This window comes from Scophthalmus maximus, chromosome 7 (genome assembly GCF_022379125.1).
Source record: "Scophthalmus maximus strain ysfricsl-2021 chromosome 7, ASM2237912v1, whole genome shotgun sequence".
Classification (NCBI taxonomy): Eukaryota; Metazoa; Chordata; class Actinopteri; order Pleuronectiformes; family Scophthalmidae; genus Scophthalmus; species Scophthalmus maximus.
The window spans coordinates 6,691,474-6,718,059 of record NC_061521.1 but is presented as its reverse complement, the minus strand read 5'-3'; the positions used below and the strand labels follow the sequence as shown (position 1 = coordinate 6,718,059).

The 26,586-nt window shown below is 42.7% G+C and overlaps 2 protein-coding genes across 4 annotated transcripts in view; one reads left to right on the top strand and one right to left on the bottom strand.

Annotated features, from left to right (window-relative positions):
- Positions 1–660: 660 nt before the first annotated feature.
- On the bottom strand, positions 661–18,817 carry ric8a (RIC8 guanine nucleotide exchange factor A). 2 transcript variants are annotated; one of them, XM_035643601.2, is made up of 15 exons: positions 18,546–18,817; positions 13,570–13,617; positions 13,349–13,366; positions 9,442–9,625; positions 8,230–8,375; positions 8,039–8,119; positions 7,082–7,181; positions 6,404–6,591; positions 5,922–6,016; positions 5,664–5,814; positions 4,499–4,594; positions 4,238–4,382; positions 3,651–3,795; positions 2,968–3,087; positions 661–2,396 (listed from the first exon to the last, which is right to left on the bottom strand). In XM_035643601.2, exons 1-15 carry the CDS (start codon positions 18,639–18,641, stop codon positions 2,252–2,254), a joined length of 1,758 nt encoding a protein of 585 aa, XP_035499494.2. In that variant the 5' UTR covers positions 18,642–18,817; the 3' UTR covers positions 661–2,251. The 2 variants fall into 2 exon arrangements, with proteins under 2 accessions (XP_035499494.2, XP_035499495.2); XM_035643602.2 differs by lacking the exon at positions 13,349–13,366.
- A 2,341-nt stretch (positions 18,818–21,158) lies between these two features.
- The window catches only part of ppp6r3 (protein phosphatase 6, regulatory subunit 3), a 30,359-nt gene continuing 24,931 nt past the window's right edge, over positions 21,159–26,586 (top strand). For both annotated transcript variants that reach the window (XM_035642201.2, XM_035642200.2), the window contains exons 1-3: positions 21,159–21,365; positions 24,924–25,090; positions 26,296–26,529. In XM_035642201.2, coding sequence (XP_035498094.1) covers positions 26,303–26,529 — 227 coding nt within the window. In that variant the 5' untranslated portion in view covers positions 21,159–21,365; positions 24,924–25,090; positions 26,296–26,302. The remainder of the gene's footprint in view (positions 21,366–24,923; positions 25,091–26,295; positions 26,530–26,586) is intronic.

Sequence of the window (26,586 nt, the reverse complement as noted above, 5' to 3'; positions counted from 1 at the left end):
ATGTGCTCCAGAGAGTGTCCTGACTTCAGACTGCGGGCTGGAGGACAGCGGTGATGCAGGGACAGAGCCGCAGCAGGTATTGTTTCCCGCTATGTAAAAGAATTTTCAGCAGTTTTAAAGTTTGTGCAGCTTTGTGGAGAGGATGAGCTCACTGTATTTTTTTGTTCTCTTGCGCAAACAGGTACAGGACACTCTTTTTTTTTATCCTGTGAGGACAAAAGTAAGAGAGCCCTTTAAAGGCGGCTTCACCTTCCCCTGCAGTTCTGTGTCTGCTGTCGATGTTGATCTTTCATGCTGTTGCATTCACAGAAACGCTGTCGTTCTAGGACTTACTGCCCTTTAGCTTATAATGAGATGGTGTCTTGTATTACCTGACAGAACAAAAAAAACCCGAGAGTCCTTCTTCCTCACCACATGAAACCGTCCACCGTTAAGAAAAACTTACTCCAAGGTGAAAACCATGTGAAAGTGCAAGTCATTATGGACAAAATGTTGGACATCGGGTTCAAGAATATGCCCAGATAAAATTAGCAGGAGACGGTTGTCCACAGAAATCAAAATGGCATAAATCCCTGATACGCAGCTTGTTTGTGGGGCAGCACTCACTACACGCACACACACACACACACAACAGCATCACACATAAGAATCAAACAATGATGTCGTTCAAAGACATTTAATGGATATTACAGCCCATGATAGTCGGCAGCTATACAACAACAAGATAAAGGGGCAAATCAATCGCACGATGTGTTTCTGATTACAGACTCTTTCTTTGCATAAGAACAACTCATCGCCGTCTAAAACTCACTACTCATCAGTCGGCAGTTTCACATTCCACTTCTAAAAATAAAACATCTGAGGGGCAGGCGTCTAAAACTCGTTCAAAAGTAGAGCCGATTCCAACATTCCAAACAGCGCAGAGCAGAAATGACACTTCTCCGTCTGATCATGGAAAGCTCCAGCAAGTGTTCGACTTCTAACAGAGATGCAGGCGTGTTTCCACCGCGAACACACCACCGCTTCCTGCAGTCACAGATCGGCGATGCAAACAGAAAAACATGTCGGTGTGACGGCAACCGAGGTTTTCGTCACTGTGGAAGGTGCACGGCGCCGTTTTCCAACGTTGCATTCGGAACTTTGCTGATTACAGACCAAATGATGACTTCGCGGCCTCAACCTATTCCAATCCAAACTATTCAGGATTAACGCGACGGCCGTGGGTTTTGGTGTCGGCCAGCTTGTTTGTTGTGTTTGTAATTAGCTTTTTAAACTGTACGGTGTCATTTCACACTGTGGCTATTTGACATCGACGGCAAAGACCTGTCGTGAGCCACACACCTTTGTGGAGTGCTTGAGCTTCCGATTTCATGTCAGGGAGGCGCTGATTTATCCTGGAGCCTAAAACCGCGTGCGGAGAGCTCAGGTACACAAGCGCTGTGTGTTACTAATGTCTGATCCGGTTGAAGTAAGATGAGCATGTGATGAGTGAGACCTTAGCAATAAATGACTTGCTTGTGGAAACAAAGCCGTGTTTTCTGTCTTCCCGTGTGTGTGTGTGTGTGTGTGTGTGTACTAGTTCTACTCATCTGGACAGGAGCATGATTTAAATGACAATGTTGACGCGTTCCTAATATTTTGTCTCCTACAGATTACGTCGCATTGTTTTTCGCTGACGCTTCTGTCCAAAGTAACATGCCATCATTGAGGGCAGGCAGCATTAAGGGGGGGCCCACACTGGGATGACCTGGAATCGAAAACCCGACCTTCTGTGCCAAAGTCGGCGGTGTGACCCGCTCAGCTGTACCACCTGCAATGAATGTTTACCACTTTTTTTAAAGCGCATGATCAATTGTCAATTGTTGGCGCTGGACTCGGGGATGTGGTGCTCAGGGCTGCTCCGCTATCTGAGATTTTGAGAGGGACAATTCTCATGGAGGAAATGACCAAATTTAATGTCATTTCATGTAGTCACATCGTCTTTTATGTTCAATAGTGTGATCTTTGGAAAGTGGTAAACCATCACACAGGCGACTGGTAGTGACGCGTCCTGGTCTTTGAAGGTGTCTCCCATCATGTCCTCCACGCTGCAGTGTTACTCTGACTAAACTAACTGTGCACACTTCACCTTCCAACAGCATAAACACACGTGTGCAGGTTTGAACCGTCGCCCGTGTGAACACTTTAAATAATCAGACGGATCTGCCAGGACTGTCACTGGGGGGGGGGGCCTACAGCTGCTTTTCCGCGCTCACGGAGCCTCGTCTTCACTGCCCGAGTTTGTCGGCTCGTCTGGTTGGACCGCGGGATTGTGGGTCAGTTTCTGCAAGTCGTCGGAAGTCATCTCTCGCATCGTGCCGTCCATACGGAGCTGCATGGGCTGGATCATATTGTTCCTGCACAGAGAAATGATGTGTTTCCAGTTGATGCTCGGCAAGCCTACTGATGCACACTTGTATCCTCTTCATCTTTATGAAGTCTCACATCTGTTTTCTCACGTCTGCCTCACCACTAGGGGCCACGTTCCACTAGACACAAACCCGACTGGATTAAATACTGCAATTAGCCTTCATAGGAAATCACAGGTGTCTTTGTTTTTGACATAAAATACACTAAATTTCAATTTAAAAATAATACCATACATGTGAAGAAGAACAGTTTTGATAAAATAACAAATTACCAGTTCATGTGTCACGTGTGTGTGTGTGTGTGTTAATGTTGTTAAATGTATTTTAGTGTCATTGACCACTCAAAGCACAGGACGAGTCACAATTCACACATCCATACAGCGCTGCTGTCCGCCTTACCTTTTTCTGTCACATTCGTTTTCTGTCAGAGGCAATTCAGGGTTAAGTGTCTAGCCGAAGCACACATCGGCATTCGGACCGGGGGATCGAACCGCCAACCTATGGGTTAGTGGACAACCGTCCGCGTGCGCGCGCGCATGCGGTTTCATCTTTCACTGACCTTGACAGTTTGTCAAACATGCTGATCAGCTTCATGGCTTCATATTCCTTCTGCTCCTCTGTCATCCCCTCCATGGGATTAGGCTGCTCCTCTTCCACGACTCCTGTGACTGGGTTTATTCTGGGGACAAAGGAGGAGCAAGAGAGAAATGTTAAAATCAAAGATGTGCACGGGAAGAGAATGAATGTACTGTAATTAATGCCAGGTAGTCGGAGAGGACACTTCTCTGCAGAGGAAACTGTTTCACATTGAATGTTGGCGCAGTAAAGTACGCTTGAAAAAAAAGTGTGTACGCTCATTGTGCACCTGCCTACTGTATGTAATATCTTGACAATGTGCCTGGAAATAACAGTGAAATACTGAGCCACTGACCTCAGACTAGGTTTCTGTTGGTCAATCTCTTTCAACATAGCAATGTGCCAAAAAGAATAAATGCACATGACAACATCTCTTTTCAAACCAACACAGCCAGGGAACTCAGATGGGAGCAAGTGCATCTATCTATTTAAACAACGTGGGAGCTGCATGAAAAGAAAAACATTGTTCTTAAACTAGCAAAGACAACACTTTGCACTTGGTGAAAAACGTAACCCAAAGATTCAGGAACTAGACTATATATCTGTCAAGCAACCAAATATCATTTTTTGGAAAAGGTGTGATGAAACAGCGGAGGTGGTACTGACTGAGCCCTGGCCTCTCGGTACTCCTCGGTCTCCGAGTCTTCGTCCTCGGAGTAGATCCCAGACTCTCTGCCCCCCCGGAGCAGTCCTCTCGCAGCCAGCAGACCTGCAGCGTTACCGTATCCAGTGTACTTAATGAACCTTGGCACTGGACGGAAAACATATCGCTGTTAATAGGGCGGTAACAATCGTAAAAATACCAAGAAATGAATACAATGTCGACAGAAGCAATCCGAAAGGATTCTGGTCGGAGCCAAAACTGAATCAAATACAGATCTATAATAATTAGTCAGAACGGATGTTTTTTATCTGTGTTATGTTATGTTATGTTATGTTATGTTATGTTATGTTATGTTATGTTATGTTATGTCCTATATAAAGACACTGCTCATTCCGAAATAAGTTTAATAGCTGGTGACGTAGTTGACGTTGGGAAGTATGAGCTGGTCAGAGACGTTGAACCCGTTGGAATGGCGTCATAGTACATATTTGTACAGTTGATGAGTCCAGATGTCACAATGAGCCACGGGCTCACTGTCAATCATACACAAAGTGACACAAGAAATCAACAGAAAACATATTTTCTTCACCACTTTCTTTGCAGAGAACGAAGAGGAACTCGGCAGCACAGTCCTTGACATCCGTGTCGATGTGCGTCATCAGGCGGACCAGTTTGTTCCTCAGAGCACTGCCCACCTCCGGCCTGTTCCTCACATCACGCAGTGGGGGCAGCACCTAAACACACACACACACACACACACACACACACACACAGCCATGAGTCATCAAAACACCAACCGTGCTCATTCTTAATATGTTCCTCGTGGATTTTATTTTGCCCCGAGGCTGACCTTTGACCTGAGGAACTTCCTGGTCTCTCTGTGGATGCGGCCACTTTCAGTCAGCAGGTTTAGTGATGGGAGGAGGGTCTCCTTCAGCTTATGGCCCTTATGAAAAGACAAACAAATTCATAATTCCATAATAAATACAATCAATCAGCTGGACTACAGTGACAAATAACACTTCTGCTTCTTTGAGCCCTTCTATCGGCAGACACGTCCCATGAATGCCTTTGTACCATAATTGGCCTCAATTCGCCTCGTAAATGTCACTCCATTCACTCCAACTAAATTTCTGTCAAAATTATTCATGCCTCCTTCTTGACACAAAGACCCACATTTTATTTTAATTTTGGCAAATATAGTATCAATTATATATCAGAATAGAAGTAAGAATAATACTAAGTGATTGCAGCAGGACATCTTCCTTGATGGCACTCGAGTCTCGGTAAAGTTAGTGAAGTGAACGACCATCCAAAGCCGGACCAGGAGGATCCAAATGAAAAATCAGGTCGTGGTGGTGTTCATAACCTTTTTTCCATGCCCACACAAAAAAAGATTCTGGCAAAAACCATAACGGCAAATACCGTAAGTGGCTTTTGTTGTTATGTGTCAAATAAAAAAGGTACTTTACGACTAAGTGAAATGGCGCGGATCTAATCAAACTGAACTTTATGGATTGTTTCTAACCCAAATGGCAAAAACATAAAGAAAGTTGTAGTTTAAATTGTATACAGCTCCATAGGCCCCTACTCATTCTGGACCACCTTGGGAGAGAGTGTTATTAGAGTGGAAGTCATTCCCATATTGGACATTCTCTGGCACAACTATGGTGAGGTCAGAAGTAGGAAACGGATGTGACGGATGAAGTTTGGCTCCAGCCTGTTGGATACGACACGATTGTCTGACCACTAGTGTTTGTTGTCCAGTCAGCGAATTGAATTTCCTTGGTGTTACTAACTCTCTATTTAACTAACTAACTTACATTATGTGACTACATCATGTAGCTTTTTTCTTATATATTTTAGTTGAAATATTTTTTACCTGCAAGAAAAAAAGCAGGGCGTATCTCAACCAAACAATTATCATGCATATCTCTATAATATCAACCAAGCATATTTAAAATATACATTTTGAATTGAAGCAACGATGACACATACACAGAGCCTTGTCTTACTCGGTCAAGTCTTTTCTCCATGAACTCCAGCAGCATGCTGACGGCGTCCATGTTAACCCCCATGTACTCAATGGAGCCTTGTTGCACCTTGGGCATCAGCAGCACGTCCAGACAGGGCAGGGGGAGGTTACCCAGCAGGTTAACAGTGTGGCTGAGGGGACGGAAAAAGGGGGAGGGGGGAGTTAGAGGGGCCGTGTCGTTCAAGTGATCAATGAACAGAAAGACAACACAGGTCACGTGTTTGCGGTCCCACTGTACCTGTGGAACTCCTCGGTCCGCTCCTCTCCATCGGCACGGCTCATCAGACAGTGTCTCAGGATGGCTCCCAGGTGTCTGTACCCTGCCGCCTCCTCCTTCACACACACACACACACACACACACACACACACACAAGCACATTACATACATACATGTGACATACATACATGTCTTTTAACATGTTCTGGACTGAAGGACTTGCTTCTGTTGGTGATTCAGTCGACTACTTAGAGCTTTGTTCTTCAGCTGACTTTTCATTATGCCGTTGACATCAACCAGTTGTTTCATACATTTGTTTCACACATTTCATGTAAATAAATGCATACCAGCAGATCCAATACTGAGGGAAGGCCTCACAGAGCCGCTAATAATTCTGTTTTAACATACAGTTAATCAGCTATTCTAATCAATGACTATGTAAGTCACAATTATTAGTATAATAGTGATAACATGAACTCCTCGTGTGTTCGTTTCTTCAGTACCTCGTCGACCTTACGCCTTGCTGTGTCAAATGTGATGTTGAACAGTATCTTTAGTATTTCCATGGCCAGTTCTATCTGTTGCCGGCTCAGTGGAGGTAGTTCTTCGGGTGGGACGTCCTCTAACCCGGCCCTGGCCGTCTCCAATGTGTCTGGCCAACACAGATCCAGCGTGGCATCCAACTGGTTGCCTAGAACACACACGACTGGACGTTACCAATTATTCTCATTTTACCTTTTGTATACTTCAATTCAATTAAATTCAGTTTTCTTCGTGTTGCGCCAAACCACAACAACAACATTATCTCAAGGCACTCAACATAGTGAAGTCGAGAGACCTCACAGTGGTCCAGAGAAACACAACAGGTCCCACACTGAGCAGCACTTGGCGACCATAGGGGGAAAAAAATCCCTTTTAACAGGAAGACATTTCTAGCAGACCGAAAGAAGTGTTCCTTGACGTAAAAGCTAATCAATTTACGTCTGATCATTTTGTCAAGTGTCATGTCATAGATTTATCATGGACATCACCAGAACACCCTTGCCGTTACGGACATTGGTGTCCCGGAATGTGAGCTGCTTTGCAGCGTCGGTTACCCTCTAGATTGTCACTTAGAAACCATGGTGGTTATAACCGTGTCAGCAGTTGTCGTTGCACCGGTTACACGCGAATTCAGTTACCTAGCAGACTGATGCCATGAAGCTCCTGAGCCAGCTGTGCCCGGACGTCCACTCTGAGGGCAGTCAGCAGGAAGGTGAGGCGCAAATCAAAGAAACGCACCTGGAGAGAGAGAGAGCAGACACAAGAGCACTTAATAGTGGTGGCAATGGCTCAGGAGGTAGAGACGGTCGTCCACTGACCCAAAGGTCGGCGGTCGGATCCCAGCTTCCCCGAGTCTGCATGCCGCTGTGTCCTTGCCTCTGGCGGCTCTTCCGACAGTATATGAATGTGACAGAAAAAGCGCGGTAAATAGCAGCGCTGTGTGAATGTGTGTGGTTGGGTGAATGTGACTAGCGCTGTAAACTTTAACTACCATTTATTCACTGTCTATGTCATAGCCTGCATATAAACGGGTGAAATGACAGAGCCCCAAAAGTAAAGCAAACTCAGCTTGATCACCCCCTTGTGGCTGGCTGCATAGGTCATAAACTCGGCCTCCTCCATGATAGTTGATGGGACATGGACCAAACTATAAAATGTCAAAGTAGGCGTCAAACAAATTCTCAAAGATGGTGTCTGTCATGTGAGGTAGCTCTTATTATATTATATATATACCTCTTCAAGGTTTCATCTTTCTGATCAGTTTGGTTCTAATTAAGTTACTTGATGATATGAGAAGGGGCTGAGACGTCAGGATTGACAGCTGACGCTGACTCATGATTGGTCGAGAGCGTGTATGGCGGTCTCCATCTCTACGATCACTACAGTACAGATTCAGGCACCAAATGACGGCACCAGTATCCAAGATATTTAGCTTACAATCAAAAAAAACCTTCTAATTCCAGGCTTCCCAAACCCTTAGGCCCTGGGTAGTCCCCCCCCCAGTGCTACGCCCGTGCAGACACACACAAAAACACAAAACTGTTTGTAATTCCTCTTGCTTTGAGCCTACATTGTCCACATTGAAACATCCATACCTCATGGTTCCAGGTGGGACCGTGACACTGTTTCAGCCTCTTGGACACACCCTTTATCAGCTGCAGATCTGCTGCTACCACCTGCCATTCATCCATCCGTCCACCCGTCCAGATAATGGATTTAGATTAGCACCAACACAATCTGAGGATTTCATGTAAATTCCAGGTGCAAAGAGACACAGCAGACTGACCTGTCCCGTCTCGTTGTGTAGCAGGATGTTACATATGGACTTAAGAGCCTCAACAATCACTTCCTGATCAGCATTTTCTGAGGGAGGGGAGGCTTCCTTCACCAACTCACTGGATACGTCCTCCGCCTGTTCCCCCTCACACTCCACTACAGAGGAGAGAAATGGTAGTCAAGTATCAAAGCAGACATTCATCCTATATTTCGACTGTTTTTAGGTAAAAATGTCCATGTGAAGAATTGATGACAGAAGATAAACAGAGCTGGTGGTAGAAGAGTGAGTACTTAATGTTTTTATTTTTTCATATATTAAAAATCCATAACAAATTTGTGCCACAGTCTGTGAAACACCTTCTTCACAAACCAGGGAGGAACACTTACAGCTCCATTCTGATAGTTATCAGATCACAATATACAATTACTGTATTTACGGGCAAAGAAAATTAAATAATGAAAAATGACAAGTCCATATATTTGCTGTGAAAATTCTGTTGGATGTGTAAAGACTCCTGAGATAATGATTTGGTACTATTCAAATAAAATGTCATTGAATTTCAATTAAATGGTATGCTCAATGACATAACTGGTTATCAGTAACCGCAACCAACTGAGCACCCAACAGGGGACACTTTATGGTGGCGCACCGCTGATTCCATTTCCGGTTTCCGGCAGCGCTGGAAATTCAACGCAAATGCAACGTATTCTGTACTGTGTAGTACAACAACTGTATTCAACATGACGTAGAAACATGGAGACTCACACGGAGGTTGGGTCCACCTCATGTAATTATATTTAACTCATTCAGAGTTGACGAAAAAACATTGTGATTATATATATATATATATATATATATATATATATATATATATATATATATATATATATATATATATATATATATATATATATGAACACATAGTTATGGAAAATATATTCAATTTCTGTGAATAAGTTCTTCTAAATAGTACACACCGTAGCTTTAATATAAGAGAGACAAACAAATCTATTTTATTTCCACAGTTCAATTAGAATTAGAATTAGAATTTAATCTTTGCAAGTTTGTAAGTTGCGTAAAAACAAATAGGATGGGTTCATTAAAGGGTTTTAATTTGTGTGTGAGGAGATTTAGGGGAGATTTGTGGGAGAAACATAAAAATAAATGATTAAAATAATGTGGCTTAAAATGTGAAAAGCAAATGTGGTTGGCAGGGATTACCTTGGTCCTCCATCGGCTTGGTGATGCCAGCGTAGCGAGCGAGGGTGGACATGGCCGAGCGGCTGATGAAGGGGTCCAGGCCGTCTTTGTCCCTCGACAGGATGCGAACCGTTTCTAGACAGGCCAGCTGACAGGAAGGCTGCAACTCCCTGCCGAGGAAGCCGAGAACCAACTCCCCCAGGTGCTGCGTCATATCACAAATACATCAAGTCAGACCTAAATTCATGGAAGAGAAGAAAACTATCTCGCTCTTTCTGTGTATATATATATAGTTCAAAGTATAAAAGTACATGAGATGGGAGTTCAGACCACGTAAAATCAGAAGAAAGCATCACATCAGTGCAATGAATTCTCCTTTATTAGGGTATTCTTTAAGGATTCATTGTTAAATTGCAAATAATATTTAAAAATGAAGGCCATTTCTACTCCACTCCAGATCTAAGGCAATGGAGCGAAGAGCAGAATCATTCATACAATATAAGGAGAGCTTCCTGCATCACTATTTTAAAAAACAGTATGTTGAGTACTGTCCATTGTTAAGATGTGACGATCTTTGGGAGGAAATTATTTCACTGGGAGCTTTGTGACTCGTGACAGTCAAGGGCCAGTTCGTCAGAGTGTCTTATGTCTCCTGGCGGACGAGGTGACCACCACTAGCTAATGCTGGCTGGGATAAATGTGTCTCCTAAGCTTGTCTTGCTCAAGTCTTCCTATATATGTGCAAGTGTATGCTCAGTGTGTACACGTCTTCTGGATAAAGGAGGCACGCAGCGGCACATAAGCTGCACTTGACCTATGGTCAAGCCTGAACTCTGAACTAACGTGCCTTTCTTTTTTCCCCTATAGATGTAAGTAATAATAATAATAATAAATTTCATTTATAGAGCACTATATAACACAGAGTTGTATCTTATGCTCTCTAGACATCCTGCTAAACTTAACAACAATAACCTGACGACTGCAAAGCTGTTTCCTTGCTTGCTCTGTCTAGGACTGGCTGAGACGCCATCCTATTAATATTTGAGGACAGGTTATCAGAGGTGGGAGAGTTATGGAAATGAAACGCATTTACACACAGTATCCCACCTGACACTTCAACATATGGACTAGAGGCGCTGGGGATCAAACCTTCCAATCAGTGGAGGACTTGCTTTACTTCCTGAGCCACAGCCACCCCTCATGCATCGCAGCATACATAAAGCATACCAAATCATAAAGTTGTGAAATGAAGGACCGTAGGACACAGCACAACCTGGATAAATATGAATATTTGACACAATTTCAGCTTCAACTCCACAAATCTGATCAAAGTGCTTCCTATGTGAACAAATGTTAAACGAGATGCTGGTTGGTTGTGGACAGTGTTGGTGTCACAGTCTGTTCCTCCATAGAGCCCAACAGTGACCGCCCATTTTTGAACGGCTCCGGTTCCGGAAGTGAATATCCCATTCCTCCATTTACTCTGTTGACATTTCATAAAATCCTTATACAAAGAGTTTTAAGCCTGGAACCAAGCCAATAATCTAAGAGATGAAGCGTTATCATAAAATATTTCATTGGAAAACTGAAAAAAGGCAAAGGTACAAGACTGTGTACATAATCATTTAAACAGATGAGGAACTACTCGTCCCATAAACCACTGCGAATGCTTTTCAACTAACAGTTTAGCTTCTATTTGAATTTAACATTCATCATCATCATCACTATAGTGTTTATATTGTTGATAAGAGTCTTGTAATGTATTGCAGCTTGTGTTTTGTGTGCGTATATAGTGTATAACCACCGTAAAGTTCAGTGGTAGCAGCGGGCACCAGTAACTCATGCTGCCTTCCATTACATCTCGGAACTCGAGGCTCTGTGAGTCTACAATGGATGGTAACGACATTATGGCTATGACTCTTTTCTCACCAGCTACTTGGTAATTCAACCACTTAAGCACGTAAGCTTATATAAAATATATGCATGCTGCTACTGTATTGAGCCTACTGTAGTTAGTATGTGTTATAATCAAGGGGGTGTCTTTACAATTAAATTAAATCACCAAAAACCCAGATTTCCACCAGCCTTTAAACGCAGCATGTACTTGTGGATCCATGTGGTAACCGTGAAGAGTCTCACAACTCCACGAGTAAATGTAACTGATCTGTGAGTATCAGGTGTCTGCAAACAAATGTAATAATCTGTAAATAATTATAAACAAAATGACACAAATACATTTGTTTAAACAAGAAGCTTTTCCAAAGCAAAATCGATCAGATCTGTGAAGTTCAAGTCAAGAATATGTATGTAAAATACTAATATGTAAAAAAAATTGAAATTGCTTGGTATTTGTGTATGGATTGGAACACATTTGTGACTGGCCAAGATGATTATTAATATACACAATTTCTTTGGTAATACACATTTGTGACCATTTTGAATGGAATTTCCCTCCATAGGTACTAGGAAACAAGTCGAATCAGTGTGTTCGAGTGTTGTTGTGTTCTACAGTCACTCATCTTAATCAGGTCAGAGGTCCAATATCATCAGGACTTAATACATAATCAGTTCTGCTTAGTGTTAGTCTATAAATGAATCCCAAGTTGTTATTTGTTATTTAATAGTGTGTTCCCATGCATAGTGGATATGATCCGAATAAGGCATTAGCACCAGTTCACTGTAGGTGCTGCAGTGAGTAATGCTACGGCAACTTAATCACTTCATCCCATCAGCGTGTAAAGGATGTGGCAGTTTGATTCTTTAATCTTCGAGCCCAATTAGCTTCCACTCTGCTGTTGCTGGTGGTTGCCACGCGGTGCCTTTACCCTGATTTTACGATTTTACGATTTTATTGGAACTTATGAACTGATTACGAGCAAAGGAAACGGATCCAACATTCACGTCTACTGACAAACACCCACAGTTTCTCTTGGATTGAGCCTGATAGCGTCAATAGAGAAGCTATTCAACTTGAAATTGGTTCGTCTTCTTGAACGTAGAAAATGGCTGCATTTCGTTGTGCTCTCCAAGCAAGGACCCCACCTCAGATCATCTGTATCCATTGTAAGCGGTTACGAGTTGAGATGGATCCTGTTCTGGCTCCATCGTATTACTCCGTGTCTGACTGGACCACACCTTCCATTCTGGTTATCTCTCCTTCCACTGACGGCTCCATCTCTCTCTATATACAGCTCCACTGACTTATCACTGCAACACATTTGTTGGGAATGTGTTTTCACAAAATTACCATTTAGGACCACTCAATCTTTAGACTGAACTGAGCGTAATGAGCCATTATTGTTCATCTGATTCAACGGATGTTTTAGTCCTGGACCTTTCCTCATTGAAGAATGGATGTGCTTTGATCCACTGGAGCTTAGATCCACACATATCTTTTAAATCTGATTTAAATTCATTCCAGTCAATCCAGCCGTGTACACCGGCCACGCAACACCTCTCATAGTTTGAGAATGAGCACAGTGAGAGTGCCACAGCTCAATAATGTGCACGAAATGCCTCCTGCACAGACAAACGCAGACGGCGCCTCCTCAGCCTCGGTGCGGAACAAATCTTTGAACCGAAGTGCATGAAACAATTCAGACTCTGCTCGACAACTTTACTGGGTTTGTCAGATGTCAGCTGCGTTGGTTGAGCTACGTTCGGAACCTTCGACCGGTTCATTACATTTCAAGGCAGATCACAAGAAATAAGACAGTACAATTTCTACACAAGGTCTTCCGTCACCTTGTTCGAACATCACATCGCATTCTAATCACCAGGACTTCATCCGTCTTTTCCTTTTGGTTGTAAGCAATTGGACTAAACTTTAAATAAAAGTAATAATCTGTCATGAATTGTAGATAAACTGTGGGCTCTGTGTTTTTTAGGGTAGAAACACGGACAAATAACGGTCATTTCTTATTCATACCTTTTGTATCTCCCCTTCCTAAAGGACCAGGCATGCATGCATACAGGGAGAGACAGATGATACAGAAGAGGTGAGAGAGTGTCTATCTATCCATCTTTCAGTGGTGAACTCATCGTTACTATAAATGTGTCGGCAATTTAGACATTTTGATTGCACATTTAAAGATTTATAGATGATTACTTTATGAGCTTGCTTAGAAGTAAGGAGATGTACAGGCATACCTCTCTGTCCCGCTCCTCTTCCCTGCTGAATGTAAAGCACTGGTTCATCTGAAGAATGTAGAAAAGCAGATGGCACAAGTCAAGTGAGAGGTCAAGAAGATGAGCCGAGGGAGGGAGAGGCAGGAAGGCAGAGGAGACAAGAGGAAGAGCACACCGCATGGCATGTCCAATCAACAGTCAGCATCAGCATCCGCAAACCGTGTCCCCCATCACACAGTGAAGACACAGTGACGACACAGCGACAGTTTCCCTCGCATAGGAATCCTGAGCGTTACAAACGGAAACCAAACATTTCTAATAAAGCTGGAGACAAGACCAGATTTAGACATCCTTTTCGTTTGTGTATGTGACCCCTGACATGAGTCAGTTACCATGGGAAGCTGACCTGCTCACTGGCAGCGTGTCTCTGTCTCCTCCAGCCGGCCTGAGGCAGCTTCCTCTCCAACAGCCGTACAGTCCATTTCAAAGATTTCCTATCTGAGCACGTTCATCTGCACAAGCTTACAAATCCTGGTTAGTTTGTCACCTGAGACGTACTGCATCTAACGTTTCTTCTTTTGTGATCAGAGATCCATGTGAGGACAGAGACAGTCAGTCAGAGTGCGTTAGCCTGCTTCAACAGGCCTTTGGAGGCAACATAAGCTGAAAACACAACATCATCATCATCATAATACAGATTTATGGTGAGCAACAGCTTCATACTGTGATGACTTGTGTGTGTAGGCTCTGTGTTGATCATATACACTGAAGTATTAACAAGGCTTTCTTGTCAAACCTTGCCTGGTCCTACCTACACCTGCAGTATGCAGAGCTCTTGAGAAAACTCCTTAGTAAATGTTTGTAAAATGCTCCATTATGTTCACGAGCTCGACACACTGTGTGTGTGTGTGTGTGTGTGTGTGTGTGTGTGCGTGTGCGTGCGTGTGTGTGTGTGTGTGTGTGTGTATGCGTGTGTGTGTGAGGTTTGGTGCTGAGCAGGTCGTGGACAGTGGGTTTATCACGGCATTTTTTCAGCAAAAAAATTACTTTTACACCTGTTCATATTTGTCTGTCAAATCCAACCGGCTGCTCAAACACAAACGAATGGCTGGAAAACCAAAGCCATGAGCTAACAGAGGGGCACAGAACAGTTAGAGGTGTTCCTCTACATGTAGGTACTTGACCCACTGTTGTAAGGCAGGGCTACGCAATCTTTATCCTATCATTTCAATTTTTCAAATCCTTTAAGGGCCATATTACTGAAAACATATATCCCAATTATGATTGATGTAGAAACCGTCCTCCTCCCTCGTACTAAAAATTGGGCAGTCAGTTGTTTCATCGCAGGCAAGAGAGAAAAACTGCACATTTCCTTGTGGCGTCCTTCAGGTTTGTGTCAACGTCTTGAGCCTCATCAGTAATCTGCTCCGTGATGGTTCCTCAAGACAAACTGACTCTGTGTCTGGTTCCGGCAGCAACAAGGCTCCTTTATTTATGTTTATGAGATTATCATTTAAGGGTTTTTTTGTTTTATCGCGGAAAAACAATCGCTGAATTTCTTAAATTTCTTGAGCTGTCTTGAAGTATTGTCATTAGTGCGGCTTAAACGATATAAAAGTAAATTCCTTAGTTGTGTATTTTATGTGTCCCCTGGTATTTGGACTGTTTCTAAAAAAAAAGTGAAGTGAATATTTTGAAGCATTTATGCTGAAACAGTCAAGAAATCAGAAGGAAAGTGAGCTTAGTGAGGAAAGTATACGACAGATCGTGCAGCCCTCCTGCGGCACTAAGCTGCTCATCTCTGAGAGCGCGTCAGTGGGATTTGACTGGGCAGTCAGGAGTCTCTATTTGTGAATCAGAGGATCTAATCCTATTGCCTCCGAGATCAGCCCCCACACAGCTGAACGCCCTGTGTCTGGGTGGAGCCTGCGGCGCCGCTCACCTGGGGGTTTTTCGCAAACAGCCCAGTCATGACGCCCAAGGGCATTGACGTCTCAGAAGGCAGCCGCTCGTCAGCAGAAGTTAACCCGCCGTACGTGTGTCAAACCCAACCTGTTAGTCTTCATCCTTCAAGTCTCTGGGCTCGTAGACTGAAACATACCTCAGGCTGTCAGGGCGCTCAACACCCTCCCCTCCCTCCATCCCTCCCCTCCCCTCTGCCCCCAAGAACTCTGAACTCTGAACCCCCCCCCCCCAATCAGGAACTGCACCGGTCACTTTACATAGACTCTGAGGAACACTTGTCACTTTCATCAGTGCCCTCTACATTTATTACATTTAATCTGCACTCCATATCCTTTATTTTGCACACTTTCAATTTATTCTATTCATTTGGTTTCCTGTATATTACACATACTGTACAGTATTTGCTTTCTATTGCACATTTTCAATTTCTTTAGCTTTTCTTTCCTGTGTGGTTTTGCCTTACTCTTACTTTTGCACTACTTAGAAATTATTTATTGTATATATTACGTTTTGTACTATTGCACCGTGAGTCAGAGACAAACAGTTTTTCAATTCCCCTGTATGTCTGGGACAATACTGCAGGAATTGACAATAAAGTTGACTTGACTTGATACTTGAAACACTTCTAATAAAGCATATATCTCACATTTATGTTACTCATCCAAGGTTTTCTGCGGCGCCCTATTCTTCCTTCTTGGCCCCTGGCGCTGGAAGGGCCAAACACAGCCGTTGACCCAAAATCAGATTTCTGCATAGTTGGGGAGTGCTTTCAAAAAGTATTTTTTGGGTTTTGACGCAGAAGAAAGAACTTCAAGGATGAAACGGAACTGATTGTTTTGGACAATGCAGCTTTCAGGTCACAGAGTTTGCCTGATACAGGTGGTTCGGGCCTGGATTGAAGTCCAGTGGAAACAGGTCCTGCCCCCTCCGCTCATGTTTTTGTGTTTTTTGTTGTGGACACTTTCACATGTGGCATTCAACCACCAATCATGCGATATCTTTTTTATTTTAGTTTTGTCTTGTTTTGTTATGTGCTCTTTTATTCCTATATGTATTGTAAAGCACTTTATAACCTTGTTTAGATCAGTGCTATAGAAATATAGTTTTATTATTATTATCATTATTATTATTATTATTATTACTACTACCTGATAAGCCACACCCACCTAACTCTGATTTCCCAAATGGCCCCCACAGGTAATGCATTAATGGTAAATGGTCAAATGCAAGCATTACAAGTAGACGAGGGTTGTAATCAGTGTCGATCCAAACATACAGTATGAAGCAAGCTTTTTAATTTGGAGTTGTTACAGATGTCAGTGGGATTCTAAATGAGGTTCTCGGATTTCTGGAACAGAATCTGGACGTCATGTTGCGTAGCGTAACGTTGAACGTTGAACGTTGAACGTTGAACGTTGACCTCAGGGTTGGTGAAGTAGATAACATCCTTTTTCCCCAGGGGCATACTAAATGACTGAACAGATTCATTTTGAACATGTTTTTGTGTGTCTGACCTTGTTTGTTGGCGTTGTGATTCAACTAATTCTTCTTCTACTTCTGATTTTTTTACTTTGCTATTCATTTTGTGTATTTTTTTTATTGATGGAAAAAAGCACTGTGAAAGGGGCTATTGTCTGGAACCACACAGCCCTTTAGGTCATGTTTCATTCTTTTCCATTCTTTGTATTTCTTAATCCTTGTTTCATGTCACTTTCTTCCTCTGTCGTATCAGATCTCACTTCCTTCCTTTGAGTGTTTTGGGGATTTTGGGGTCAGCCCCTATACACCCGTGTATTTACTCTCTGTGCTTCCTTTGCCTCATGCCAGTTCATCTCACTTCCCTTGTGTCTAGAAGTCCAGTCTTTCTTCTAGTGTTAGGTCTTCCGTGTTTTATCACTTCTTTGGTTCTTAACATTCTTTGATTACGCCCGTGGTTTCATCCCCCTGTACTGTTTGCCTGAGATTGTTGCCCACCTGTGCACCGACCTGTTGTTGAGTAAAGACCCAGATTTTTGGGGGTAAACAACGCCTTTTGTCTGTGAGTCGGGCTTTTGAATCCTCTGACTAGTGGTTCTCCAGTTTACACGTTTACAGATAAACGTCACTATTTTTTCTTTTCTTGACAGTGACACACAACAGCATGTGTCTCCTTCAGCCTGACCTGACACATCAGCTCATGAGCTCGTGGTTATGACGTGGGAAGTCGAGGGAACTTTGCACACCGTTGTTGTCTCTGTAACACTTTATGACAAATATGTACTTATATATATGATCACTTTTATTAACTTATCATCCTACAAGAAATCAAGTTCCATTCTGAATATGTCAGCAACTCGTGAACGAGAACACAAGAGGGGGTGCGTACACACACGACATACACACACACACAGCTAAATATTTTATGTTATTGTTGTTGGATTTTTGGGGTATTTCTAACTTTTGTATTTATAAATTGCCTTGTGGGCTGTGTAAGCCCTACACTAAATGATGCTCTCAGGTAAACAACAACAACTTTGAGATTTCAGATGCAGACTAATTTATTCCTTCACACAATCTATTGATGGTAATAATGTACCTGTATTCTAACTAAATACACTTAATAATACTTTGTATGTTTCAATATGTAACTCTATTACAGCTATTGCGTTACTCCCCAACACTGTAGGTCGACGCTGTGCCGAGACCATTTTATTAGATGAGTTTCTCTTGGACGGCAAAGAAAAGCTTTATTTGAAATCTTCATTTTCTGTGCACAAGTTGAGCAGAGGTGATGCAATGACCTCAGGCTTTGCAGCAATGACAAGAGTGCTCTTGGGATTTGGAGACATCTGGTCCCTAATAGGGAAATTGCGAGCATCATTGTCTAGAGTGTGTTTATGTAAGACAGGCAACAGAGAAGATATATATATATATATATATATATATATATATATATATATATATATATATATATATATATATATATATATATATATATATGATAAACTTGGTGTTTGGATGCGGAGAGGCTGCCTTGCTGATGGTTACTGTACCTCCTTGTTGTAGCCCTGCAGAGCCGTCAGGGCTGCGTCCTGCTCCCCCGTCTCCATCTGCTCTATGATGGCACTTAAATCCATTCTCAACGCCATAGATCGGTGGGCACGGCCGCGTGTGTCTGTCCTCCGAGGAAGTGCACGGTCTGCTCCGATGTGACGCCGCCCGCGGTACACTGCATGATGCCTGGATCCCTGCCAGCCGGCGGGAGCCGATTAACGGAAGGGATTTGCGCGAGCTGAATGCTGCGTTTAGGTGTTCCGGGGAGAGGCGGAAGAAATCCTTTCCTGAGCAACACAAAGGTTACACAGCACCTGTAATTGCATTTAGGATGTGTCTTATTATAAATATCATTATTATGATAATAATGATGATTATTTTTTGTAGTATTAGTAGAAGTAGTAATAATAATAATAATACATTTTGTTATCATAAGAATAAAGAGGTTTTCAAGTAAAGCCAGATTGCATTTTTAATAGCCTTTTCCTTAAATGTCCAAAACATGTATGGTCTTTCGTATTCGACATTTGCGTCAGTATTATATTTTACCACACATTTGTTTCAGCTTTAGTATTCTAATGACATGTTCTGAAACCCACAGATGGTAAATGGGCTGTATTTCGCTTTTCTAATCTCACTGACCACTCAAAGCGCTTTACAGCACAAGACACATTCTCACACATCTTTTTCATTGACCATGCTTTTCCTGTCACATTCAAACCCTGCCGGAATCAGAGGCACACCGGGGTTAAGTGTCTTGCCCATGCGGCCTGTTCGTTGGACAAGACCAGTAAATATGTTCATCATGATAGATGTGAGGAGGAAGGCTACATTCAATGTGAGCAAAGCAAACCCTCCCTTACTTCACGTCATAAACTTGAGTGTGCAGAATGTTGTTGACATCACAACATTTTATTTGATGCACATTAACTCAAACGTATCATCCTCTTGCAACTCTGGATGACTCTGGAAATGGCACCAGTGTTTCAAAAATGAAATGTCTAACTGGCGACATGACCGATGTTTTGGAGACATTTTTCAATCACATCAGATGAAATGCACAAACTCTCTTACTAACGCAACATGATTTTTGTGGACTTCATCTGGACTAGTGATTGGAAATGTGAGACACACAGAAAATGTCTCATATTAGCACTGAAGAAGTTACATAGTGCTTAGTGTTGTATCAAAATGGAACAGCGTCAGGTCAAATAGACCAAAAGTTTTGTCAGCTGCCTCTTTTCACTTTGTTCCTAAACTGTTCAGTGGGACAGGATATCTGTGTCATATGAAACACCATCTGTATTTATTTAACTATCTAAAGTGGCCCTCTGAAAGATTTCAGACCTGGTTGACTTGATGACACCTGTAGTAACTGATGGTAACAGAAAATGTAATTTAATACTGCATGATCACAGATGAACAAACCTTTGTTGTTTTCATTTTTGGCCTGTTTCCCTCATACTGTGAACAAGAGTGATCTGATCTTATGGTGCACGTGGTGCGAGTGTGAACAGCAGGGTACGGTGACAGAAGCTGGTTACCTGGCTGAGAAGGAGGCCCCTGACATTTCTGTGGGACATATTTCAGACTTTTGGTGAATATTATAAATTAAGTGCAAATTCCCTTACCATTATACACGTTACTATGACTACTTCGTAATAAAAGTCTACTTGTGTTTTGCCAGTGAAATGTTTTTAATTTGAACCTGAGGCGTAGTAAAGGTCCAGTTTGCATTATCTTTGTCTGTGATTAATGACTTAACAGACATTCATTTACATTAAAATATTTGAGATTGACACTTTACCCTTTTATCTTTTTATTTACCTTGGGAGCTGCAATAAAATAATGTGTCCTCAAAGATCCACAGCTGCATCTCCAAATAGCATATTGTTCTTTCATATAGTTTATCTTTTAATATGTTTATTGTCCAACAACAAATCCTAATATAGAGTTAATGTATTAATGTATTATGCATATCATATGACAAGTCAGGAATTCATGTCATCGAAAATTGATATAAAGTCCAGACTTTAATTTTACATAACCTACAGTTTATCATTGGGGGAAAAAAACATTTTCTTTTTTTTACAATTCAATACATCCCCTCTATCGTAACCAGAATGATTTGTTTTCCAATACATTTCACATATGTTGTGATGTGTTACAATGGTAAATCATCAGGAGAAACTCATCTCAAAACGTCTTTGGTCCATTACAGGCCTCAGTCAAATGGGCGTTTTTTTTCGCCATGGGAGTGCTAGAGCTGTGCGGGTATGTTCGATTTTGTATTCAAGACAAACGTGCGGGTGGAGTCAATGTTTCACATTAAATTAAAATGACCCAAACAGAATTATGTAATAGATTAAATAAATGTTGATACATTTTTACTTCTTCTGTTGCTACAGGATTTTTAATAAACGTGTAACAGTTAGTCACACAGTATAAACTCCACTCTCTCGGGCCACATTATGTCAATGCTCCCATTAAATGGCGCTATGGAGTGGCGTGCGCTATAGCCAATAAAAGTTCAAGGCGTGGTTTTGGCGATTGGAGCACAACCAATGGTTTTGTTGTGGCAGTTTGAGTGACAGGCGCTGCAGCTGTAGTGGGGGAAGGGGTAGCCGAAGTTGACGGAACCGCCATCTTGAAAAGTGCCCTCTGATGATCTCCCTTTTCGCGCCTGTCAGAATCAGTTTTAAACGCTTTATTTTCCTCACCGGGATTTCGTCTCGTCTCCGCGTTCGTTTTATCAAGGCCCGGGGCTGATGGCAAGATAAGGCACATGCTGGAGACTCGCTGTTTATCGTTGTCTTTCGGTAAGTACACTTTCCAGCCCGTGCATTTGGTTGGTGCTGAAGAGACGATTAGCCAGCAGTCTTCTGGTAGCTGGCTAACGCTAGCTTGTTAGCAAGAAGCATACTTGGCCATCTTAACGCTGCGCTGTCAGACAATCTTGGTGTAGCTCAAGCTAGGACAGGGGTAACGTAATCTCTGCATTTCAGTTTTATTAGGCACCCTGGGGCCTCAATGGCAGTTAGCAGGCCAACCCTTCAGCCCGTTAAAGCTGGCTTCGAGTACCACCGCTACCACGGTAGTTTGTTGTCGATTTTAGATCGGCTAGGTTAGCTAACAATAGCTAAGGACAGCTAGTGACGTTAGCTGGTTGGCCCGAGCCGGTGTGTTTCTGTTGCGTTAGCGGTAACCAGTCGGGCCCTGGTATGTAAATAGGCTGACGCTACTGCAGGCGAGGTATTTCAACAGCGACACGCAAGTAACGCGATTCAGTATTCCTCTATGTAAGCCGGGTAACAGCGTCAACGATCAGAGCTTTCGCTAGCGCTTGTTAAACAAAATGTAACCTGTGGCCGTTTTTTTTTTATAAGGGCCATCGTGCGGGTTTTCAATGATTTTCATAACTGATGGTTGTAAAATTGTGCGAGTAATGGTCATGATATGCGTCTACGGCTGTGTCCTGGGACCAAGCTCCGCCGTCGGCCGGCTCGGGCTGTCGGTTTCGCCGCTAGCAAACGGAATGGATGTCAATACGCGTCTCGCGGCGCAGGGGACACGGCAGCTGTGTCGGTGTCGCTAGGTGAAACGCCGACGTCTTGTCCCGTGCTCATGTGCACACACTCTGCGCAGGGTCGGGGGAGTCACGCCAGTCAAAGTTGACCCCAACCGGCAGTAGCTGTCCACATCGCTTCGGCTCGGGTCTTGTGACAGCGCCCGGTGTGCTGTCGAATCCGATCAGTACACTTTATTGAAGCTGTAAAAGTTTGTTGTCCTGTTTTTCTTCTGGGTTCAGTGTTTTATTGTCTTTGGCCTTTTGGACTATGGGTGATCAAGTTTTCACCGTGATAAAAGAACTAAATAGCATGCCGGTGGTATGTAGGGCCTCAGCACTGACCGGCGCAAGGGCCCTCTTGAAACTGCTTTTAATACTGTATTACAGGTATGGACAGCAGTTTATGGAAATTGAAAAAAACAAAACACGGAACAATGAACATGAACATGATATGTTTTAGTGGTGTTCTGAGCTCATATTAGCTGTTTAAGGTGCATATCATCTGCACCCTCTTAGTGCCATCTCATTTTCTTCAGATGAAGTAGAGTTAAGGTTCATGCACCAGTGTTCATTGTCCCCTCTAAACGTGCATACGCTGCAAACAACAAATAGCTTTATACACGAGCACAAGAGAGCAAGTTATTGAGGAAATCTTGAGTGGTACACACACACACACACACACACACACACACACATTTGTGTAACATGTGACATGTTTGCTGTAGAAGGTGTGTTTACATGCTGCTGATCAGTAGTCAGAATGTCTTCTACTCACCAACTCATTTGTAAACTAAAACTTTTATATTTGACCTGGTGGCACATTGAGGTCAGGCCCTGTAGTGAGAACACCAAAGAGTGAAGGTGTCCAAAGTCCAAAAACTGTTCAGCTGTAAAAGTTGTATAGACTGGATCATCTGTTTCATTTGGAGGTTGGATCGTAATAATTTTGGAAATAGTATATTAGTAATGATCTCTTTTATCCCACAGCATTACTGAACTGATCCCGTCTCATTTTCATGCACTTATGTAAATGATCCAATTAGAAACCTATACATGGCCAAGAAATCAGGTCTCTCCTGAGGAAATGTAGCTGTGTTTACTAGGATTGGCTTTGGGCTTTGTACTTAGATGTACTCCCACTAAATTTTTGATAGATTGCTCGTGTTAAACTGAGAATACACTAAAATAGCAGAAAAAAGCACTTTCCATGTTTGGACAGAATAATTCTACCGAACAATATTAAGCCCAATTATCCGTTCTCCAACAAATACTGGAACTGCAGCAGATCTGAGGAAAATCAGGCTGAAATCAGGGCTCACAAATCATATCTATCAGACTAAATATCTGGACAAGTCGGGGAACCATCTCCTGCAGTGTGGGCTGTGATGTGACGGGCAGTGATACCACTTTCACACCAAAATTACCATGTAGACCCAGGTTTTTAAAATGTGTGTCGACCCGTTAAAATCTGCAATTGGCCACTTTCACACTGCAAGCAGACCAGGGTCTGATGATCGCCAGCAGACGCGGTGCGTCATGTTTTGACTGGAAAACAGTGTAGTGATAGGTGGCGGTAGAGAGCGGTGCGCACTATAAAACAAAGATGAAGAACAGTGTAATAAACAACAGAAAGCGGCCAGCATGGAAGCAAGTGAGATGGTGGTCAGCGTAATGTTATACTTTTGTCACTCTTTCAAAGTATACAAACTCAGCGCAGTTACCGACGGAGGAGACAAGCCTTCATTGCCTCAGCCATCGCGCAAATTAGCTCATTCACCCGGGTGTGACAATGCCGATCGGAGGTGAAGCTAATTAATACCCGGGTCTATTGCAGAGCCATTTGACCCGGGCCTGAATGCCGATTAAACGTTTCAAACTGCAGAAAACGGCGGGTGTAAGCTTGTTTAAACAGGTTGAGTGTGTCAACCTGGAAACCGGGGGAGGAACTGTAGCACAACAACACAACAACACTCTTCACCCATATTGTCTGACTTTTCCTTTTCCGTGTTTCTGAATAAATCATCGCGCAGATTATATTTGGGGCTTTTTCTGTCGTGTTGTGCATTTTCACTGTTGATGAGTAATCCATATATTAACATTTCTCCTGGTGAAGCATCGTGTAGTGTGTGACCCCCGTCACAGATGAGTCACGTAGTGTGAACAGCACCGCCTCTTTTGAATGCATGAAGGGGAATCACTGAGACCACATGTCTGTTGTTGTTGAGTAGTGGGCGACTGTACCCAGCTCCACTTCTAGCTTGCCTCTGTGCTGCTGGTACAATGTGGGGATTAGGGGTGGGCGATATAGCCTCAAAATTAACAATATTTATGACGACATAGAAAAAAGGGCATTTCCTTCCTTTTCCAACTAGCTAGCTACTGTACAATATTATCACCGAATAAAATTGACCTCAAATGTTAAGTACAAATGTAAACAAACGGCATCACCACAGTTTTTCCTCTAGGATTTTTTTCAGCAGTAGGGGCAGATAAGCAGACTGGCGCGCGCACACAGTCAAGACATCAACACTGTACACTGCTACAATATTACATAATGTAACTTTTTATGCAGTCAAAAATTGGTATGTCATAACATAAGTAAATGTCTAATTGACCAGCTTGTGAAGGAACTGTATCCCTGAATGCTAATCACTGAACGAAACCAAAAGTCTTCTCTGCTAGTACATGTGTATGTGAATTATTGTGTCTAACAACTAATGAAAATTGCTGTAATATTCACATGGAAGCCAGAGGAACACTCCTGTAACAACATGTCTCTTATCTGTTTGTGTCTCTGTCTGTTTCACAGGTGTGTGCTGTTGAACTGCTGTATGTGTGCCATTTGTCAGTCTGTCTCTCACCGCCTTCTGCCTGCCTGTCCATCCGGCTAGCCTGGAATGGGCCACAACTCCCAAAGACTAGAACACACCTCTTTTTAACCTCAGCCCCTTCGTCTGGACTCCAACATACTCACAGGTTGGCAGAAAAGAAAGCTGTTCAATAATCCCTCAGTGAATCTTAACAATCGTCTGTATTCTGGTCACCAGTGATGGAAAGTAGGGGTGGGCGAACTGACGATTTTATACCATGGAAGATCTTCATTTGGCATGTGATATGCTGTTCATAGGAATAATATAGATTGGGGGGAACTTTCTACAATGCTCATGTTACAGAAAACTGTATGAAATCATTACAACTTTGGGATGCACTGAAATTAAATTGTTGGCCGAACACTTGGCTTCCCTTTTTGCCAAAGTTTTCACCATTCCATAAATTAAATGGCCTCAAAGTGCATTTTATGCGAGCCAATTTATAAATATTTTTATAAGACTGAACATAATTTTTATATTCCAGCAGACAATATACCAGCAAAGCACAATATAACATTAAATAAATAAATTATAGCAAAATAAAATATAATACTTTTATTTCTTGGATCCTGCCCACTGCGGGGGGCACGTCCAGCTCTCACTACCCAAAACGGAGGCAGACCATTACCTCACGGTGCCTACGTGAGACAGTTTCATACGGAGTAACAGTCGCAAATGACTTGTGGTACTGTATTTGCTAGATGGGACGTAGCGCCTGAATGCTTTGCACAATACCTTCTTTTGTTGCACATCCATCGGCTCAAACTCAAAATACTCCCAGGCCACTCGGCTAATGCAATCTTTTTCTTCGTTTTTTTACGAGCTTGTTGTTGGTGGGCCTATACACAGTCTCCTTGGGCAACTTCTGATTGGTGAGAATGACTAGTACGTGCACAGCACGGCATTTCTGATTGGTGGTCATGCAAAGTATACATCATTGGTCAGATGTCAGATGCGCAGCATTATAACGTATTTCAAATTGCAGCCTTTTGCGATTTGCAAATCACGCTGTTTCACATTGCGATTTTCATTAATTGTTCAACCCTAGAGTGAACCAATTCGAAAGTCTGGTTGTCCTTCACCAAAATCGATGGAGACAACACGCAGTGCCACAAGTGTAATAAATGTTTTGCAAGTAAAAGGTGAGACACGAGCAAACTGTCGAAATATTTAGTGAAAGTGAGAGTACGCTACTTCTGATGGTCCAATTCAAAGACCTGATCTGTTTTTTTTGTAAATACATTTTATTGTTATTTGTCTTTTTCTGACATAGACACTACCTTGTTTTTGTGATCAATGTGATCCTTTTAGAGCCAAGATGTTTTGGAAGTTTGACCTCCACACCACATCCCACATTGACACGCTGCTGGAGAAGGAGGATGTGACGCTGACAGAGGTGATGGACGAGGATGACGTCCTGCAGGAGTGCAAGGCCCAGAACCACAAACTGGTTGACTTCCTGCTGAGACCACAGTGCATGGAGGACCTGGTCACCTTCATCACACAGGAACCCAATACTGATGTTGAAGAGAAGGTTAAATACAAGTAAGACACAATGTTGTTAATGAAGGACCTAGTTGGTTTGCTTTATAGAAATTTCAC

Bases quoted from the DNA above. Each gene is read 5' to 3' on its own strand.
- ric8a (XM_035643601.2), bottom strand. From the start codon at position 18,641: ATGGCGTTGAGAATGGATTTAAGTGCCATCATAGAGCAGATGGAGACG. The intron at 6,592-7,081 runs GTAACTGAATTC...TGTGTGTTCTAG, and splicing joins TCATGGCATCAGTCTGCTAG to GCAACCAGTTGGATGCCACG. The intron at 3,088-3,650 runs GTCAGTACCACC...CTTTGTCCCCAG, and splicing joins TACCGAGAGGCCAGGGCTCA to AATAAACCCAGTCACAGGAG.